Raw genomic sequence first — 21,899 nt, 5'->3', positions numbered from 1 at the left:
GGTGGGAGTGTAAGAAAGTAAAAGGCTTCTGGGAAATGATATATAATGAGTTGAAAAGGATGTTTAAATACACGTTTGTGAAGAAACCAGAAGCCTTCCTGTTAGGAATTACAGGAAGAGAAATTAATAGAAGTGATTATAAACTTTTTCAATATGCAGTGACTGCGGCAAGAATTTTAATGGCTCAAAAATGGAAACAAGATGAATTACCAACATTGGAAGAATGGAGACGGAAACTGATGGACTTTGCTGAATTAGATAAACTGACAGGAAAAATTAGATACCAAAAAGATCACAAGTTCACACAGGACTGGAGAAATTTTACGATTTATCTGGAAAATATTTGTGATGAACAGACAACGCTAGTTGGATTTAAAGAGGCTTTGTGATGAGAAAGGGTATTGTGAGAGGGATAAGAGCTGTAAAGATTTATTAACTGGCAATACAATTACAAAGGAAATGTGAACTAAATTTAAAATTATGAGGATTGTGGAGGGAGCGGGGGGAAGTCCAAAAGGATTTTGTATTATAGTGGATACGAATGTGTTATTTAAATTTGTAAAAGAAAAATTTTCTAAAAAATTAATAAAAAAAAAGAAAGAAAATTATTAAATGGATAGAAAAAGAACATACCCAACATGACACGGACACAAAAACATCGCACTTACATTATGTAAAAGAATAAAAACTGACTACCCCTCTCTCTCCCCACCTATCTTGTTCCCCAACCTGATACCACACACAACATCAAAGTCTCACATCAAATATAAATGAGCTGTAAAAAAGACTTTATGATCTGAAACTAGAGATGATGCATGTACTTCTGTAACCCAAGAAAATCTTTAATAAAAAGAGAAGAGAAGAGAAGAGAAGAGAAGAGAAGATTGCAAAGCACAGTTGGTGAGGGATGTGACCGGGGGGGGGGGGGAGTCCCGAGGCTGAAATAGAGAGAGGAGACATTTGGTCCTCACAAGTGTGGCTCCCCAACCCTAGTGTAGGCTGAAGGTTCTGTCTTCTCTGAAAAGCCTACAGTCCTCATAGGTTCCAAGAGCCCCAAGCAAGGGTCACAACAGCCCAGCCTCTGCCCCAGGGGGCAAAACCTGTGGAGCCCAGAAGTGGCCGAGAAGAGCTCTGAGAAGGCAGTGGGCTTTCTAGCCCCATCTTGGAAGGTGCATCACGGACAAGAGCCCAGCAAGGGTTGCAAAAAATAGTCCAAATGATTCTGGAACGATCCCGTGGCCTCCAGAGCTGTTAGCTGGCTTGCAATTGCTTAAGGCGACAACACTGATCCCAGAGAAAGAGCCGGAATGCTTGTTCAGTTCCTGACAGGTTGCGGAGTTCGTACAGCCCTTCATGATCGTTGTAACAACTAAGGCTCCTAAAAGAGAGAATTGCAGAAGATCACCAGTCAACAATCAATACCAGGGAAATATATGATGAACTGTGATAACCACATACCCATCTTCTACGGTATTGACTGAGAGAAGATGGGAGGAGGTAGGGATCTAGATCCATCTTTTCCTGATCTTGTGTGTGACAGAGAGGGATGAGGCTATCACACTCTGTTTCCACAGTGCTTTATTGTGGGCTGTGCACTGATCATACATGCAAATTTGTTGCCCAGTCTGCATGATGTCATCAAAGCACCATCCAAAATCTTTTGCCCTCCACATTAATTCAAGGATTAGAATTCAAGGATTGTTGTGGTCTTGTAAAACAAGCGTACAAATTTGGAGAAGAGGTGAAGCAGGAAATTTCTGAAATAATAGGTGTACTCGTAGTTTTAGCTTTAGACATCAAATTGTGTTGTTTATCAATTTTTGATATATTCAAATACAGACTGAATATATAAACCACTTATAATTTTTCTATTAGTAGCTGCTTGTTTGGCCATATCATGGGGCTGAAAGGAGCCCTTCAGTTTTAGTTTTAGTTTTAATGGTTTTTAAAAGTAATGTTTATCATTCTTTCTGAAAAATTGACTCATGAATGAAGAATATCTTTGGGTGTAGCTAAATTTATGGTTTTTGCTTCCATTTCATGACCATTTGTTACGTATATGACAGGATGGCAATTCCTGATTAAATATGGGTTTGTTTGGTATTCATAACAAAACAAAATTATTTTACATTTTTTGGTAACAGGTTGTTTTTGATGTAGCATCTTATGGTGTAGTCTCTTGAGAATGTACTTTATTTTATGTGGTAACAGCTCTGAAACCAGCTTTCATTTATTTATTTATTAAAAAGAAGTATCTAGCCCTCATAGAAAGGAAGTTATGGAGCAAAAGTGCAGGTGCTCCTCTAAATAATTTCTGTGAAATTAGAATGGTGTGTCTATCTTGTATAGACTCAGGTTCTGCTATCCCCTCACACTATGTGAAAATTCACTTATTGGAATGTAAATAATTATGACTGACCCTTGCTATACACTTTGCAGATTCAGATATCCAAACATCAAGAGTTTGCCCACTTCTTTACATCCTTGCTTGTTTGTGCTTTGTTGGTCAGAAGCAGCCATTTTGGGCAGCAGATATGCAGGGAGGGAGGAAGATTGAACCAGTGAGAGAGCAGGAGAGATCGGACAAATCAGTTTTTCCTTTGTCTCTCTCTTGCTGGTTGGCTGCAGCCATTTCAGGAAAAACCCATGGAGATATTGGACAAATCCCCAATTAGAAATTTCCTATGGCAAGACCTGCATGTAGTCCCTGGTACTGAGGAATGCTTGCTGTTTTTATGAGACAGCAACAACGTGTGTGTGTGTGTGTGTGTGTGTGTGTGTGTGTGTGTGATCACCATAACAAAGACCAGCAGGACGTAGCTGACTTCCCATGGTAAATATAAAGTCGTTGGGGATGGTTGTCTCTCTAATTTTGTCTTATGCCATGCCTACTCCATGGCAGCCATTTTGTGACTGGCACTCCAGCACTCTCTCAAAATGTATGCACTGGTCCAAAAGGGCTGGTGACCTCTGAGGTATGGGGTACCTTTCAGAATGTAGCGGTACTGACTGAAGTAGTGAAATAATAAAGACCAGTCTGAGTTGTTGTGTGGAGTGTAGATTTGCTTCTGCATATGCTTATGCATTCAGCTACCTGCAGTTGTAGTCCCAGACAAGGCAAGGCAATAGTTCTCATCCCCAGAACATTTGACCTCTTCCTCCTCCTCACACTCAAGACTGTGCAGAGCATAAGCAGGCTGGGCAAACTTTGCCATTCGGCTTTGGCTTTGCAGGCGTCACTGCATACATTTGGGATGAAAGAAAAACACTGTTTGAGCCCCTGTTTGAGCAGCCAGTTTCTAAGTTCCTCATGTGGGGTGGAGGCGTTCACCAATTATGAGTTCAATTCAGAATATTTGAGGGGGAAAGAGGCCATCTCCAAGACTTTCTTCAAGTATTAAATTAATGGGGCCTACTGGCACATGTTGCGGTCTTGTAAAACAAGCGTACAAATTTTGGAAAGAGTGAGGACTTTAATAAAAGCTGTACCAGTTGTTTTTGCTTTAGACCTCAAATTGTGTCATTTATCAATTCAAATACAGCAGGGGTGGTCAGCCTGGTACTCACAAGGGCTAAAGTGTTTGCCAGCATCTCCTATGGTGCCCCAAAAGGACTCTGTAAATATCTCCTCAGAAACCCACAGGCAGGAGAGACGGTTTGGATTTTCTGCTTGGTTCCTGCTTGCACTGGCTCAGCCTTCCCTACATTGAACATGCTTCCTTAAACATCTCCACATGTCATTGGATCCAAGGATCAGATAGCCTCCCTCCCTTCAATCCTTTTCCCTGTCAATGGAGCGGTGGGGGCATGTCTGTCCCATTTTGTGGTATGCTCCCTTTGTGGCTGCCATTTTGTGTCATACCATGCCTCTTCCAAGGAGGCCATTTTGTGCCAGTCCACATCCCTATGGCAGCCATTTTGTGCCAGTCCACATCCCTATGGCAGCCATTTATGGCTGTCACCCATGTCCCTTTCCCCAAGTCCTGAGTATGCTCACTGCCCCCCAAAAAGATTGACAATTCTTACAATAGATATAGAGGGAGCTCGTTCTTCTCTAATAAAAAATACAATTCCCAGGGGGCAAAGAAGAAAGATTTTTTAAAACTAATTGTATAGAATTGGGAGGGCTCCTTGTGCGTTAGGGATTCCCCTGCTGTTTTTGAATGGACTGCAAATAAATAAATGAAGCACACCAATGTGAGCTCATTAAACTGGAGTGTGGTGTGAGTCAAGGAGCAGAGGAATAGGACAGATTTAGGGTTCGGTTGTTTGCTGTTTTTAAAGAAAACTAATTAAAGGTAGTAAGATAAAGAGAGGAAAGGAAAGAGGAGAACAGCAGCAACATACAGGTGGGGGTCATCGTCCTGCACTCGTCCCCCACACAGCAGAAAACTTGGGTCACTACTCTTCCTGTCTGGCCCATATTGAGGACGGTGACGCCATTGTTGCAGGCACTGGATGGCACACAACTCTTCACAATGGCCTTCAACTTTGTTCCTGTAAGCATCAAAAGGGAAACAAGATGTCTGAAAAAGGACCACGATGGTATTGACCCTACTTCTCAGCATCCTTGGTAAGTGTCATGTCACTTCATGTGAATTGGATCATTGGTCCATAGAGCCCAGTTCTCGCTATTGTGGCCTTCTGCAACCTGGGGTTTCTGAACTGCAGCTACCATCCTCCCTGGTCATTGGCCATGCTGCCTGGGACTGATGGAGGTTGGTCCAGGAAATCTGAAGGGCACCAGGTTGGGAAAGGCTCTCTGCCCCAGCTGATGGAAGATGATATCAAGGATCTCAGAATGAAGTCATTCCCCTATGTCCCATGTGATATCATGGAGCATTCCTTCTAAGGCACTGTGGTGGCCCACCAGGTCATTAGGAGGAATGCAATTACTTAAAAAAAATTATTTGGTTTTCAAATTAAAGTTTTTCAATCACATATCCAACATACAACAAAAAAACCAAGATTCCAAAGAATCTCCTGGACTTCCCTCCTTCCCTTTGTGGGTCCTATTGTTAATCATTTCCTCCTGTATCTCTTATAATAACCCAAATCTTTTGCATCTCCATTGTGTCCAACATTCACCATTAAACTACAAGTGTTATTCCAATCCTACTAATGGTTTTAACTGTTTACAATGGTTTTAAAGATAAATTATAAATTTCCCCCATTCCTTATTAAAATTTAGTCTTTCTGATTCTTCCGGACATTTTTGCCATTTCGGCATAATCCATCCTCTTAGATTAAGAGGAATGCCATTATTGTTCCTTGCAGGGAAGGTCAAATTACATTTTTAATAAAGTGGGAGGGAGACAATGCCATAATTCCGCCTGGGATGGCAGATGTTAGTGGCATGGAACTGAGGCTCCAGATAATTTAAATCTACCACTTCTCTTATTTTCATCCAGCCTCTTCAGCTACAGCTGAGAAGTACTGTGGAGGAGATCTGTTGCCCACTAACTTCAGTGGATTTTAATCCAGTGTTACTCCTACTGAGATTAGACTTACTGAAATGAATGGACATGACTAATTTAGGTCCATTACTTGGACTAATTTAGGTCCAATGGACTTAGGTCCATTACTAATTTAGCATTACTTTTAGCAGGGTCCAGAGAAGCGGACACGGAGCAATGGTTCCAAACTACAAGAAAAAAGATTCCACCTAAACATTAGGAAGAACTTCCTGACAGTAAGAGCTGTTCGACAGTGGAATTTGCTGCCAAGGAGTGTGGTGGAGTCTCCTTCTTTGGAGGTCTTTAAGCAGAGGCTTGACAACCATATGTCAGGAGTGCTCTGATGATGTTTTCTGCTTGGCAGGGGGTTGGACTCAATGGCCCTTGTGGTCTCTTCCAACTCTATGATTCTATGATTCTATGATTCTAAATGAACATCACTGGATAAAGCCCACTTTACACTTTTGGAGCAACCTTACTTGATACAATATTGTTTCATAGCTCTTTTTTTAAAAGTCAGAAACCAAAACTAACTACAAAACTAGATTTGTCCCTCTGCTTATACCACGGTGAATGTCTCAGTCCCCATGCCGCCTAGGCTACAATTACTGATAATGTCTCTCAAGTTGGGGAAATGGCTTTTCTTCCCGTGTTTCATGCTTAGCAGAAGCTTTTGTATTTTGAAGTGCAGGGAGCTATAAGGAAATCCTGTGCTAATGGGGGCATCTAGGACACATAACCCCACTCATAATTAAACCAAAGCAATTGCCCCAATTGGCTTAGACTCCTACTCTGTGGAGTTAGTGTGAAGAATGAAGCCAGTCCAGCCAATGCAAGACGAAACTGGGAAGATTCTGGATTCATTCCTCTTTGGGGGGCAGTTAGTGCCATGGAATCATATAACTGTAGAGTTGGAAGGGACTTCCAAGGGCCATCTAGTCCAACCCCTTGCATTGCAGGAATCTCAGCTAAAGAGTCCCTGACAGATGACCATCCAACCTCTGTTTAAAAACTTCCAGTGGATCAGAGACCAGGACCTTCTGGTCCACTGTCAAACAGCTATTACCAAGAGAAAGTTGTTCCCAATGCTTAGTCAGAGTCTCCTTCCTAGCCATTATTATTATTATTATTATTATTATTATTATTATTATTATTATACTGCCCTATACCCAGAGGTCTCAGGGCGGTTCACAGAAAAGATTTTAAAAAGCAACAACCCACAATGTACCTTGGTACCTTGGTTCTCGAACATAATCCGTTGCAGAAGTCCGTTCGACTACTGAAACGTTTGGTTTCTAATTGGCTGCAGAAGGTTCCTACACTCAAGTAGAAGCTGCGTCAGACATTTGGCTTCCGAAAGACGTTTGGCTTTTGACGTTTGGCGTTCGAAAAGAGGAACATTTATTTCTGGGTTTTTGGCATTTGGGAGCCGATTTGTTCGTCAGCTCAGCCATTCAAGAACCAAGTTTCCACTGTATATATAATCAAAATAAAAACAACAACCCAGTAATACCCCCCCCCCAAAAAAGAGCCACATTTTAAAAGGGCATAGGATCAACCAAAGGCCTGGTTAAAAAGGAACGCTTTTGCCTGGAGCCTAAAGGTGTGTAATGAAGGCACCAGGCAAACTTCCCTGGGGAGAGCATTCCACAGATGGGGAGCCACTGCAGAGAAGGCCCATTCTTGCACTGACACCTGTGATGGTTTGTGTATGCTCTTTGCAATAAGCACCCTCTGCTCACTCAGAAAGATAGTTACAGTTCTTTATTTTACATATATACTAGCAGCACAGTACAATCATGCATCCAAATTGTCCGGTTCAGATTCGGGGAGTGGTCTTCTCCTGCTTCTCCTCCAACAGAAAAGGCAGGGGATGTCTCTGATCCCTGCGCTTTAACCCTCTCCTTTACTGTGCCAAAGGGACAGGCATAGGCTCTCTGTCTGTTCCTGAACTCCCTGTGCGGTGCTGGGGCTCTGCTTCAGCATCGGAGAGCCTTCCCACCTCCTGGCTCTCTTCTTCTCCCCCTTCTGTCACTTCCTCTCTGTCTCCTTCTGACTATACCCGCTCTGACTCTTCTCTTCCCCCCAACTCAAAGGCGTTCCTTGGCAGTCCCATGACAACACCCTCCAGATCTCTCAAGGAGGAGGCACACGGAGGAGGACCTCAGAAGATGAACTCAGGGACTGGGTAGGTTTGTATGGAAAGAGGCGGTCCTTGAGCTTTTGCCATGGACTTACCCACTAGTCTCTGACAGCATAACGGCACATCTGTCGAAACCAGGGGGGCATCTGTTCGTAGGCCCACTGCAAGAGTGCCCAAGGCCCTCACAAATCTCACACTCCAGAGAGGCCCCTAAAAACTGGGTAAAGAAAAAGTATCACCTGGATGTGTTAGACATGGCATGTGGATTGCTCTACAGTGTACAGCTCAATTATTTGTGTGTGCAGAGAGAGATTGTGCACTCAATGAATATAATGTACGGGCAACTCTTCATGTGACACAGTGCCAATACTATCCCTATGGCTACACACTGGCACAGATACTAATCATTCAGATCTCAAATATCTCAGACTGCAAAAAAAACGGCAGGCATGTAAGCACATTTCAAGTGTGCACTTTCCCCAAATAATTCTCAGAACTGTAGTTTCCCCATCACAGAACTACATTTCCCAGCACCCTCTAAATGTATGACGTGTACACAGCCTATTTCTATTTCTATGGACCTTTCTTAAGAGATGTAGCAATTAATTTATTCTTGGAAGGCTTGTAAACCCATTAGCCTCAATGGTTTCTTAGCATTATCTACTCACCTGTAGTGATGAAAACTGAAAGGAGGAAGATAGGCAGTGGGGTCTCCATGAATCTCGAGGTCTCCTTGCCTGGGACCAGCAATTTCTAGAGGAGTAGCCACAGGGGTCTCCTATAACAAAAATGAGGCTAAAAAAGGTTATTAGGGCAGAAGCTTTTGTGGGCTACAGACCATGTCTTTCAAAGCACAAAGTGCTCTTCTGAATCTAGCGAAGCCACTGGCTCTGTGTGACTCAGCTGAGGGTGTCCTACAAAGTTGAGCAAACAGTTCTCAGAAAGGGCAAGGGCACTTTAAAAAAAATAAAAATCCTATTCTCTGTCCTGCTGCCAAAGTTGAAAGCCAACTGAGAAATCTGTACCAATGTTTCTCTATTTTCGTGCAATGCAATCCACATTTTGAGCATTGCCAAACACCCGAGGGTCACATCCAAGTGAATGTGAGAAATATGCAACAACAACCAGGGGTGCCAATTTGAATAAAATTGGGGGTAATTGATCACATGACATGACACACACACACATATGCCATTTTAATGGCAATATCCATTAACTTGGGGTGTGTGGGCCCCTCAAATATTTTATTGGGAGGCGAAGACCCCTCAGCCCCTAGGAGTTGGCTCCTATGACTGCTACCACTGCAGCCAGCTTTTGGACAAACACAGTTTTGTGAATTTTTGCTATACTTCAGTCCAGACTTTTTAAGAACCATTCCCTGCCCTCCCTGCTCTTCATGAGAACATCTGAGATTCAACACCTTGCTGCTGGATGTGAATAGCTCCCATGAGCTCCCAGATGTCCTTGCTTTTCAACCATGTCACAGTGATGGAGGGCCACATCACCCCAGCCAACGTTGATTAAAATTATTATTATTAAAGAGAGAGAGAGAAGTGATCAACAATACATTTTTATTTACACTTTGTCCCTCTGTTCCGCAACTGTTGATTTCCACATTATATTTGAGCTTTCATGGGCCGCAAAAGCCCAGAAAGCTAGTGAAATGTAGTTTGCTAGGTTGATTCCAGAAAAAAATGAATTCGTTTAATTCAGAAAATTGTCGGAGTATTTTTTATTAAAAATGGAGGTGCCATATCAGCATAGCATTCCTTTCTGATGTTTTCATGGGGGGACAGAAGCATGCATGTGAGGAAAGAGCGAAAGAAGCAATGTCGTCCAATGATGTTCATTGTTGCACCATAGGATGCCCATTGGTGGGAATTAAATTCAGGATGAAATGCCACAGTTCCATAAAGCAACAAGTTCTCCAGTGCTGAGAAGAGCATTATTGAATGAGACAGGAACACTAGCCCTATAATCAGGAAAACTAATGCAATATTCTTCACATGTGAATGCACTGAATGCTATCTTGCAGAAGAACTGGAGGTTTTGGGGGGGCAGGGTGGGGGAGGCCAAGTTATCCGAAAACCAGAAATGCAGTTCCATCCACCCCGGTCCTCATAGAATAGATTTTTCCATGTCCTTTGCACTTTGCCCAGGTTTGTATACAGGGAAAAGAAATATTAACTGATGAGCAGGAGTGTAGGCCAAATATGCAGGGCTAGGGAAACATTTCCACATTTAAACCTCACTGCTTAAATTGCACAATTATCATAGAAACATGGAGTTCTAAATCACAGAGTCAGAAGGGACCCAGGAATCATCTAGTCCAAACCCCTGCAATGCAGGAATCTCACAAAGAATCCTGGAACTTTAATTTGTTTAAGGGTGCTGGGGGCTGTAGCTCTGGGATGGCTAAGCTATAGTTCCCAGGATTTTATGTGTGTGTTTGTGTGTGTGCCCTTTAACTATATGGTGTGTAACTATATGGTGTGTACTTAACCACTGGTAAAAAAAAAAAAAAGGTCACGGACCCTGGACGGTTAAGTCCAGTCAAAGGTGACTGTGGGGTTGCGGCGCTCATCTCACTTTCAGACCAAGGGAGCCGGCGCTTGTCCGCAGACAGCTTTCTGGGTCATGTGGCCAGCATGACTAAACCGCTTCTGGCACAATGGAACAGCGTGATGGAAACCAAAAATGTTGCATTTTTTCCTTCTCGATATTCCTGCCCAATGACTCCAAGCTCCAAAGTTCTAAATCATGAGGGAAGTTTCCACAAAAGCAGGTGGCAGACCAATCTGTTTCTCATTTTCCCAATCTTTAATTCTGTTCTCCACATTGGCATAGCAGTTTGCATTTACAGCAGCAGCAGCAACAAAACACGTGCAAATTTATTTGCATATTTATGAAAGCTTTTCCTAATATAGCCATTTTTGTATGCAGTTTTGACGAATATACACATTTTTGTATGTAGTTTCCCCTAATATACACCTTTTTTTACAAGCAATTTTCCCTAATACAAGGCATTTTTTTTCATGAATATATGTAATATATGTACACACCCACCTAATGTATGCATTGCTGTGCACATAAATTTGGATGAAAAACTGCATTGCAAAATTCAGGGTAGTACAAATTTCAAAAAGATTTGTTTTGTTAACACACTGGCTCATGAATTGAAAATTGTGTGGTTTCTCATTAAAATGCAAAAGAAAGCAGAAATAATAATAGTCCACATTTGCACTCAGGAAAAACAGTCAGCCTGAAGGGGGAAAGCGATGGGCAGTATTTAGTAATCTCTGTCTGGTAGCCAAGAGCTATTGCGATAGAGGACAGTGGAGCTTAAAGGATGTGTTATAAGGGAACCCAATGCAGCAAGGTTGCTAGTGGAAGCTTCTCGCAGAACAATCTTTCCATTTGCACAAAAGCATCCCACTAGTGCAAGAAATTAAATGAGTTAAATTTAGCACTACACTGGGTACAACAGGATGAGCACAGGGCTGAGATGAATTTGCCTCTAGATTCCCAATGGACATGAGTATCAAATGCCAACTGTGCTTTTTGCACTGGAATGTCTGATAGGTTAACAGCTGAGCTGCTAGTTTGTGAGTTTAGTTTGTGCAGTTAGCAGCAGGTAGAGAAGAACTGGGGGGGGAGTTGCAGCTCTATGATGGAGCACATGCACTGTTTGCAGAAAGTTCCAGGTTCAGTACGGGGGGGGGCAGGGGAGCAGCTCCCCCCCTACTCAAGTAAAATAATAGAAATACTGAACAAACTGACCAATCATGTCGACTCTGCCCCTCTAACAAAAGTCCTGCCCCCCAACAAAAATACTGGGTATGTGCATTGTTCAGTACAGTCATACCTTGGATCTCAAATGCCTTGGCTCCCGAACAAACCGGCTCCAGAATGAGCGAAACCTGGAAAGTGAGTGTTTCGGTTTCTGAACAATTTTCAGGATGCTCCTGCAGCCAATCGGAAGCCATACCTTGGTTTTCAAATGATTCCGGGAGTCGAATGGACTCCTGGAATGCATTCTCTTTGAGAACCAAGGTACAGCTGTACCTGATATTTAGGAACCGCTGGTAGATAACTGCTCAGTTACAGCCTGAAAACAAGAACCACCCTTTTCATTATCTGTGATCGCCGGAGGCCAGAAGTGGTCAGCCAAAGAATTGGTGGGAAAGCTTTCTCAGCCCAAGGGTCATATTCCATTCTGGGTAGCCTTCTGAGGACCACATATCAGCGGCGGCAAGAATGGGCAGTGCAGTGGGTATGAACCATAGTACATTCAGTTAATTTCTCTGCACATACTTATTCACCCTTCCCTATCCACCATCAGGCCCTAAGTTCATTCCATTTCATTTAAAGTCTGTGACATATGGTTTTAGTTTGTGTTGTGATGCCAAATTTGATACACTGTAGCTTTAAATCTCCTTTAACTGCATGTTATTTGATACACCTGTGAACAGCCTTAAAAGTTCAATACATCTGTATTACCAGCATCAGTTGGCTACACTGGTTAGTGAGCACTGGTCTATAAGTATCACATTTACCTGAATGGATAATTTATTAGAAATTATTTGGTATGTATTCCACATTTGTTCATTTTTTATTTATTATCTAATATTCAGGTTGGTCACTACTATTTTTGTTTTCATACATTGTATGTAATGTATTTAATTTTATTATTAGCTGATGAAGATTCATTTTCGAAACAGTTGATTTAATTCAGAAACACTGTTCTGCTTGTTTGCTATTCATTATTGAATTCTACACGTGGGAGCAACCACCAGTACAATACTGTTGGACATTATCTATTGAAAGGGATTCTGCCTGCATCGTGGTGTTCCCTGACAGCAATTCATTACATTGATTATTTCTTGTTTATGGACTTATACATACATGATACAGTGGTGCCCCGCAAGACGAATGCCTCGCAAGACGAAAAACCCGCTAGACGAAAGGGTTTTCCGTTTTTCGAGGCGCTTCGCAAGACGAATTTCCCTATGGGCTTACTTTGCAAGATGAAAACGTCTTGTGAGTCTTGCAAGCTTTTCCCCTTTTTTCCCCTTTTTCTAAGCCGCTAAGCCGCTAATAGCCGCTAATAGCCGCTAAGCCGCTAATAGCGCTAAGCCGCTAAGCCTCTAATAGGGATGCTCCGCAAGACAAAAAAACTGCTAGACGAAGAGACTCGCGGAACGGATTATTTTCGTCTTGCGAGGCACCACTGTATAACGATGTTTATGAATTGTAAATTTTGGATTATATTCTAACGACAACTAATAATACATTTACCATACTTATTACCCACGTGTTGCGGCTATATTTGAGCTAAGTTCATTCCAGACAGACAAAAACACTCAAGAAGGTTAGGGAGCAAAGGGCCACATAGAGAGGTCTAGAAGGCCCATATTTGGTGCCCTATCCCTGGTGTTTGCTGAGGTCAGTGAGAGCTCTGGAAAGCCTATAGTCTGCATATGCAAGCAAGCAAGCGGCAGCAAGGAATTCCTCAAGCCAGACACCCTAGGGGGCGAAATCATGGGAGGTGCATCACAAACTGGAGGCCAGCAAGGGCTGCAAGGAAGAGTCCAAATGATCCTGGAACGATCCTGTGGCCTCCAGAGGTGTTGCCAGCTGGCCTGCAACTGCTTGAGGAAGTAATAGCGATCCCAGATATAGAGCTGGAATGTTCTTTCAGTTCCTCACAGGTTGGAGAGTTCGTACAGCCCTTCATGGTGGTCTTAACAGCTAATGTTCCTAAAGAGAGGGTTGCAGAAGATTGCCAGTCAACAATATGTGATGCACTGTGATAGCCATCTACCCCTTTCCTATGGTGATGGGATACAAACTGAAATGAGAGAAGTCCAATCTCTCCTGATTTTGTGCATGGCAGAGAGGACCAAAGCTATCACACCCAACTTCCACGTGACATTTTCTTGTGGACTCAGTGCGGTTCACGCTTGCAAGGCTTGTCGCCACATCAAAATGCCACCGGGCATCTCCCCATACCAAAATCCAGTTCATAACAGTTAAGAAATGGCTGGCTCATCTTAAAAGTAGGACTGTTGACATTTTTTTTAAAGGCTTCTGCATGTTAGAATGCCTGCTGATTCTGTACTGGACTAGGCAATACCGGGGGGTGGAGGAGGAAGGAGGGGCGAGCTGACCCAGGTGTCACCACTGGGGGGGTGACAAAATGCCAGGCAGCACTCACCGTGGGACCTGCAGCACGCCTGAGCCATGTGTCTCTCCTGGGAGTGATGCGGTGGCTTGGGTGCCCGCAGGCTCCTTGCTGCCCCCAAAAGTCCACCAGCCGCTTCCCCCTAAGCTGTAGGGCAGCTGAGTGGGAGGAGGCAGGCAGACTCCTCGGAGGCCCCCCGGGCGGATGGCCCCACCCCCGCAGGCGGCTGGCCCTGCCCCAATCGGCTTGCTCCACTGCTGGGCAACGCTACATGCCCAACTTTTAGTTGAAGCCAGGGCAAAGCTACACTTATAACGTAAAAAACTGCATCATTAAAATGTGACACCAGAGGGCGCTGCAGAGCTGCGAGCCACTGGCAATGGAAAACTGCCCATTTAGCATTATAGAATGTTTTATTCAATGACATTTAGAAGACCAACGTAGATCCAGCCTCAGTCAGGTTTCTGAATCATGGGGCACAACTAGCAACTCTCCTCCACAGGATCTCAGTGGTGAGCTGGGATAGAAGAGGCTTTTGAGGTGTCCTAGACCAAATATAAGATCCTTCGACCTGTAGTGTATGGGCAGACAGTGGAAATGTTTCATCAGAGGTATCACTTGCTGTCAGCCGTCTGTCCCCATCAGCAGCCCAGCTGCTGCATTCTGCTCCCTCTGGAGCTTCTAAATCACACCCCAGGATAGCCCAACACAGAGTGCATTGCAGTACTTTAGTCTCAAAGCATGGACTGCGATCCCAGCCCAGATACATCAGGCCTTGCCAGCCTGGCCCTCGTGAGTGCCATGGCACCTGTGAAGGTCTCCAGTAATAATAATAATAATAATAATAATAATAATAATAATAATAATAATAATTTATTATTTATATCCCGCCCATCTGGCTGGGCCTTCCCAGCCACTCTGGGCGGCTTCCATAAAAACCAAAAATACAGTAAAATCACACGTTAAAAACTTCCCTGAACAGGGCTGCCTTAAGATGTCTTCTGAATGTCAGTAGTGTCCCTGGATAGGTTTCCCAGACTCTGAGTTTTCATTCCCCCCCCCTTTTTTTTAAGCAAGTCCAAAAATGTTGGCGATGCCTGAGATCCTGGGTGCTACAATGTTTGGGATGGGAAAACAAGAATGATCCGTATGAGTTTCTGTGATAGATTTGCTTCTGTATATACATATGTGTTTAGGTACCTAGGTCTGTAGTTCCGGAAACATCAAGGCAGTAATTCTCCTCTCCATTACATTCAACCAATTCCTCCTCACATTCACTGTTCATAGCATAGCAGGCTGGGCAAAACTTCCCATTTGGTTTGCTTCTTGTGGGTGTCACTGCATACATTTGGGGTGACAGAAAAACAGCACCAAGATAATCAGGAAGACAATGTCACACACTTGTTTGACCAGACATTTTATAATTTTGTTTCAGTGGGTCAGAAAGTTTGAGGGGGGAACAGGGTTGTTTCCAACCCGTTCCTCACTTTTCTCATGACCGGCAAGCTAAATTTAAATGCAGCAGGGGCTGTCAACCTGAGGCTCACACATTCCAATGTGCCTGCCAGTATCTCATTTGGGGCCCATAAAAAATCTCTTTAAATGTCTTCTCCAGAACCCGAAGAAGACGGTTTGCAGTTTTTGCATGGTTCCTGTTTGTACTGGCTCAGCCTCTCCTACACTAAACATGCCTCCTTAAACATGGCGACATGTCATAGGATCTGAGGATCAGACAACCACCTTGCCTTCACTTCTTTGTGATGAGTTTCTCTCTATGAAAATACCTAATGATAGCTGCTATAGGTGGTGGTGTTTCCCCTCCATGGATGGTGGGTGGTACACATCTGCACTATTCTGTGGTCTGTCGCTTTATCTGCTCTTTGCGATGCAACTGCCATTTTGTGCAATGGCAGCCATTTTGTGACATTCCACTCCTGTCATCCATGGCACTTCCTAAAATTTCCAGATATGCCCACTGGCCCCAAAAGTTGACCACCCTTAAAATTGGACTTGAGGGGGCTCTTGCTTCTTGAATAGGGGTTACAATTCTCAAGGGGCAGAAGAATGCTCCCAAAACTCACCCTACGGAATTGGGAGGGCTCCTTGTACATGGGGGTTCTTCTGCCATTATTAAATTGAATAGAAATAAATAAATGAAATGCACCAATATTGAGTTCATTGGATTAAACAGGAGCATTGTGAGAGTGAAGGAATAGAGGAATTAGGTTTTGATTGTTGTTTCTGTTTAAGAAAAGAAAAGAAAGGTAGTAAGATAAGAGTGAGGAAAGGCAAGATTAGCATGGCAGCAACATACAGGTGGGGGTCATTGTCTTGCACTCAGCTCCAACGCAGCAAAACACTTGGCTCAGTAGTCCTCCTGTCTTGCCCAAATTGATGATGGAGGTGCCATCATTGCAGGATTTGGATTGCACGCAGTGTTTCACAACGGAGTTCATCTTCATTCCTGAAAGTGTTAAAAGAAGAACAGGATGTGTGAAAAAGAATCACAGTGGTGCTGACCCTACTTCTCTGTATCTTGAGCAATAGTCATTTCACTTTCCTTGGTCGATCAAACCTATTGCAGTCTTCCACCACTTGGTGTCCTCCAGATATTTCTGAACTTCAACTCTCATCAACCCTGATGACTGGAGCTGATGGAAGCTGGAATCCAAAACATCTAGAGGCCACTAGGTTGAGAAATTCCAGCTGGTGGCAGAAGATGCTGAGGGTCCAGGACAGAGGTCCTTCCCAGATGACCAGTGTGCTATCCTTTTAGCTGGAGCTTTTTTATGAGGCATTGAAGGTAAAGGTAAAGGTACCCCTGCCCGTACGGGCCAGTCGTGTCCAACTCTGGGGTTGCGTGCTCATCTCGCTTAAGAGGCCAGGAGCCAGCGCCATCCGAAGACACTTCCAGCTTATGTGGCCAGCGTGATGAAGCTGCAGCTGGTGAGCCAGCACCAGCGCCGCACACGGAAACACCGTTACCTTCCTGCTATAAAGCGGTACCTATTTATCTACTTGCACTTAAGGGTGCTTTCGAACTGCTAGGTGGGCAGAAGCTGGGACTGAACGACGGGAGCTCACCCCGCCGCGGGGATTCGAACTGCCGACCTTACGATCAGCAAGTCCTAGGCACTGAGGTTTTACCCACAGCGCCACCCGCTGGCGGGATTAGGGTGGTGCAATAGGTTATTAAGAAGAAAGTCATCCTGGCTCCTTGAAGAGATGGTCCAACTACATTCTAATCAGGCAAAGGAAGGAGGGAGGCATAAGGATAACTACAGATGGGATGCTAGAAATTGGTGGCATGGAACTGGGGCTCCAGAAAATTGACATTTATAGCCTCTATTATTCTCATCCAGGCTCTTCTAACTGAGTGGGGAGGTTGGATATCACTACCATAGGGCCATGAATTTTAGTTGGATGCAACCTGGTGGTTTTGTTTTGAACGACTACCGTTGGATCCAGCCTACTGTATGTCTTCAGAGCACTCTTACTTGATATAATATGATATTACTTGATTTTCCTACTGTTTCATGGGTGAGATCAGCACTAAGGTCAGGGCATACATCTGAAGCTCTATGATACCCTTGTACTTTGCTTAGGGTGCTGAGAGTTGTTATGAGACCCTATTCCCCTCACAGAGCTACAATTGCCAGAGCTATTTAACAACCAATCCCTCTGCACAGGCAACTCTGGGAATTGTAGCCCAGGGGAAGGAGAATAGGGAGGGTGTCTCCTAACAACTCTCCATAACCTTAGCAAAGAATTCTTTGGCGGGGGGAGCTGTAATTGTTTAAAGTGCTATCAGAGTGTTTAAAATATATGCTGCGAATGTGGCCTAATTACAAAAGCAACTACAAACTAGACTTGTTTCTCTACTTATACCTGTGGCTCCCCGTTTGTGGACTGCTCTCCCCAGGGCAGCTCACCTGGTAACGAAGCTACCAGGTGAAAACATTCCTCTTTAACCAGGACTTTGGTTGTTAATCAATCTAAGGCCTTTTTGATGTGTGGGGGTATTGACCTTTTATTATGTGTCCTGTGTTGTAAACTGCCCTGTGGTCTCCTGGTGAAAAGTGTTAGATAAATTTAATACATAATAATAAATACCAGTGTGAAAGTCCTAGTCCTCATACTGTCTAGGCCACCAATGCTGTTAACTTCTCTCAAATTGAAGGAGCAGCTTTTAGTTCCCTGTTTTAGGATTGGGGAAGGTAACCCTGTGCTAAAAGAGCAGGATGGGCACACAAACTCCTGATAATCAAGCCAAAGCTATTGCCCCAGTTGCGTTGGTCTACTACTCTGCAGAGCTGCTGCTGTGAATGATGAAACAGGTCCTAGACATGGAAGAGGAAGCTGGGAAAGTATTTGGAACCATCCTCTATCCACAGGACCCTGGTGGTGCCATTCACTTACCCAGTCTGGCCTCCGACAGAGTAACAGCACACATGTCAAAACCAGGAGAGCACGTTTCCATGGGTCCATTGCAGGTATTCCCAACGCCTGCACAAGTCTCGCATTCCAGAGAAGCCCCTAAAACCAGGGAAAATAAGAAAGTTAAATCTGATTGTGTTTACTTTGTTGTGTATGTGTGTTTATCACTGTTAAATGTTTGAATACCACCCATCATCAAGTTCTGTTTCAGGGGAATTTAGAAAGTTTGACATTTCAAAATGCAACAGGAGAAAACCCATCAGAGGCAGTCCAGAAGGATGCTAGGGCTGATAGTATCAAGAAGACTATTGCTCTGGTCCATCAGCAGGCACTTCTAATGTTCTAAACCAGTTACCTTCTGCTATATGAAATTAGTCTTGATGGTCTACAACTGAGCAAACATACCAATCAGAAGAACCATCCTAAGAACCTCATTCACATGCAAACCAGAATCGTTCAAGGGGGTCACCTAAAGTCTATTGTTGTTTTCAGCATCAGTTTATCAGCCACCTCCTACACAATCATTTGAAGGCAATGTACCAAAAATATCCCCAGTCCCCCTCGGCAGTGGCGGTGGCAGTGGCCGTCTCAGCAGCCCGGAGCCTGCCTGGTAGCACAGTTGGCTCTGGCTGGCTTCAGGAGCTGCTCACTGCTGTGGCACCCGCCATTTTGCCTCACCGGAAGTCCCCATATGATGTGTCTTGTGCCGTTGAACCAATCATGCAACATTCATTCCCTACTAATAAATCTACACCACTTAACATAGAAATCTGGGGACATTAAATGAAATCCGGGGACATTCCAGGGACGGATTTTGTCCAGGGACTGATTTGTAAATCTGGGAACTGTCCCTGGGAAACTGGGATGTCTGGTAACCATAAGATACATGCCATCTCTATGTACCATACAAGTGGTTGTGTGGTTCTTCTATATTTGTGCAGCTCAACCACTGTGTACACAGGCAGACCAAGTCCACGCTTGTTCAACATGACATACGAATACAAGTATACAGCTCAACTATTCATGGAGAGAAAGAGAAATTGTACATTCAATGTAATGTGTAGGCAAACCTGAAGTCACCCCTTCATGAGACATAGTGCCAATACCTATCCCCATTGCAATATACTGGCACAAATACTAATCAGCTAACTCATTCAGAACTAAATTATCTCCAGCTGCGCACCCACCAGATATTTAAAGAACATTTTGTGTACTGAATCCCCAATGCCAAATCCTCAGAACTGTAGTTTACTCCTCATGGAGTTACAGTTCCCAGTCCTGGGGATGCCCTCAGTTAAGTTTTGTGTTTTCAATGTGTGCCGTATATGAAGCCTTGTTTAATTCTGAGCTTGCTCTGTTGAGGAAACATCTGTGTCTTAGTTTATTTATTTATTCTTAGAAGACTTGAAAACCCATTAGCCTCAAAAGTTTCTCAGCATAGCCTACTCACCTGTCACAATGAAGATTGAAAGGAAGCAGATAGGCAGTGGCGTCTCCATGGTTCTGGAAGTCTCCTAGGCCTGTGATCAGCAATTTAGAGAGGAGTAGCTGCGTGGGTCTCCTGTAACAAAAACGAGGCGGCTTGTGACAACTGGAAAGTTTATTCGTGCACAAGCTTTATCTCTGGAAATGCACTGTGCTGTTCTGAAGCTAGAAAAAGATTTGCCCTTCTTCACACTTTTTAACCCCTGGTTCCAAGAAGGGTGAGTGCTTCTGCTTTCTGTTCTCCGCCCTGCCTCTAAATTCTCTGAATTGAAACCTTCTCTGAAAATGTTTCTCGGTTTTACTACAATGCAATCCCCGTTTTGAGCATTGCCAGAAACCCGAGGGTCACATCCAAGTCAATCTGAGAAATATGCAACAACTACTACTGCAGCCAACTTTTGGACAAACCCAGTTCTTTGTGAATTTTTGCTATACTTCACTCCAGATTTTTAAACATCTGCCCTCTGACCCCTCTGTTTTTTATGAGAACTTCTGGGAGCCAAAATCTTACTGCTGAATATGGATAGCTCACAAGAGCTACCAGAATTCCTTGCTTTTAAATCATATTGCAGTGATGGTGGGCCATGACACGCCAGCCAACATTTCTTTGGCTAGAAGAATTTCTTTGGCTTTTTGAGGGGGTACATGCCAGCACAGCGTACCTCTCTCTTTTTTTGCCCGGGGCTTCCCTGCTTTGCTTGCCCCCTTCCTTCCTAGTCCCTTCCTCTCATGCTGCATCCAGAGAAATTGTGGGAGTAATGTGACAAACTTTGAGGCAGTGTATTTGCACAAAGATCCTTCTGGGTGCATGGACATGTGGAAAGAGTGATGGAATAGTGATGTTGTCCAGTGACACTGGCCACTGGTGTGAATGAAATTCAGGACAACATGCTACAGTTCTATAATGCAATAGGTACTGCAGGGTGAGAAGGACATTAGAAAATTGAGGAACACCAGGAAAATAATAATAATAATAATAATAATAATAATAATATTAAATAAATAAATAATTTATAGGGTCTCCCTAGCCACTCTGAGTGGTTCCCAACAGAACATTAAAAACACAATTCAGCATTAAACATTAAAAACTTCCCTAAACAGGGCTGCCTTCAGATGGCTTCTAAAAGTAAGGTAGTTGCTTATTGCCTTGACATGTGATGAGAGGGTGTTCCACAGGACAGGCGCCACTACCGAGAAGGCTGCTGCCTGTATCCCTGTAACTTTGCTTCTCTCAGTGGGGGAACCGCCAGAAGGCCCTCGACACTAGACCTCAGTGTCCAGGTTGAACAGTGGGGGTGGAGACGCTCCTTCAGGTATACAGGGCCGAGGCTGTTTAGGACTTTAAAGGTCAGCACCAACACTTTGAATTGTGCTCGGAAACGTACTGGGAGCCAATGTAGGTCTTTCAGGACCAGTGTTATATGGTCTCGGTGGCCACTCCCAGTCACCAGTCTTGCTGCTGCATTCTGGATTAGTTGCAATTTCCGGGACACCTTCAAAGGTAGCCCCACGTAGAGCACATTGTAGTAGTCTAAGCAGGAGAGAACTAGAGCTTGCACCACTCTGGTGAGACAGTCCTCGGGCAGGTAGGGTCTCAGCCTGTGTACCAGATGGAGCTGGTAGACAGCTGTCCTGGACACAGAATTGACCTGCGCCTCCATGGACAGCTGTGAATCCAAAATGAGTCCCAGGATGTAATGCTGGGTTCAAGCTGCCTGCTCACGTTGCTCTGACACCCCTTTCTCCAGCTTGCAAACTACTTGCAGAACTCAACTTTTTTTTCTTTCTTCATCTTACATTTCTCCCACTGCAATCCAGAAACAAAACTCTCTTTTATTGGGCTCCTCTGCCAGGCTTTTTCCTGGAAAGGGGGAGAAAGAGAAAAAACTAGTTTGGTCTGTATTTTGACACTGCTAAATTCTGAATTGGTGCAGAAAAGTGTAGAACTGAAGGCTGGATAAATGAGAAACAGAAAGAAACGGAAACAGATCAATCTTTCCATCCCTGTTCCTCATTATCAAGGGGCTTCTGCCCAATGAGGCCCCATCTTCATTATACATTTAAAGCAGTATCCCCCCCCCCGAGAATTCTGGGAACTGTAGTTCATTAAGAGTGTTGAGAGTTGCTAGGAGACATATGTTCCCCTCATGGAGCTATGTTTCTCTGAGTGGTTTAACAACTGCTCTTCCCAGGG

At 43.9% G+C, this 21,899-nt stretch overlaps 1 protein-coding gene and 1 pseudogene across 2 annotated transcripts; both read right to left on the bottom strand.

Moving 5' to 3' along the window:
- Positions 1-821: 821 nt before the first annotated feature.
- LOC307221747 (phospholipase A2 inhibitor NAI-like) lies at positions 822-8,430 on the bottom strand (annotated as a pseudogene). Its single transcript, XR_013844040.1, has 5 exons — positions 8,268-8,430; positions 7,695-7,809; positions 4,348-4,526; positions 3,095-3,239; positions 822-1,378 (listed from the first exon to the last, which is right to left on the bottom strand). The product of XR_013844040.1 is annotated as a phospholipase A2 inhibitor NAI-like (transcript).
- Positions 8,431-10,398: 1,968 nt separating this feature from the next.
- On the bottom strand, positions 10,399-20,080 carry LOC307221665 (phospholipase A2 inhibitor gamma subunit B-like). The gene is made up of 5 exons (XM_079986401.1): positions 19,671-20,080; positions 18,203-18,319; positions 16,098-16,247; positions 14,984-15,121; positions 10,399-13,359 (listed from the first exon to the last, which is right to left on the bottom strand). The coding sequence occupies exons 1-5, from the start codon at positions 19,717-19,719 to the stop codon at positions 13,139-13,141; spliced, it is 675 nt and encodes a 224-aa protein (XP_079842527.1). The 5' UTR covers positions 19,720-20,080; the 3' UTR covers positions 10,399-13,138.
- Between the last annotated feature and the right edge of the window lie 1,819 nt (positions 20,081-21,899).

Source organism: Podarcis cretensis (genome assembly GCF_951804945.1).
Source record: "Podarcis cretensis genome assembly, chromosome: 8".
NCBI classification, from domain to species: domain Eukaryota; kingdom Metazoa; phylum Chordata; class Lepidosauria; order Squamata; family Lacertidae; genus Podarcis; species Podarcis cretensis.
Note: the sequence above shows the minus strand (reverse complement) of the source record. Positions and strands in the feature narration are given on the sequence as shown.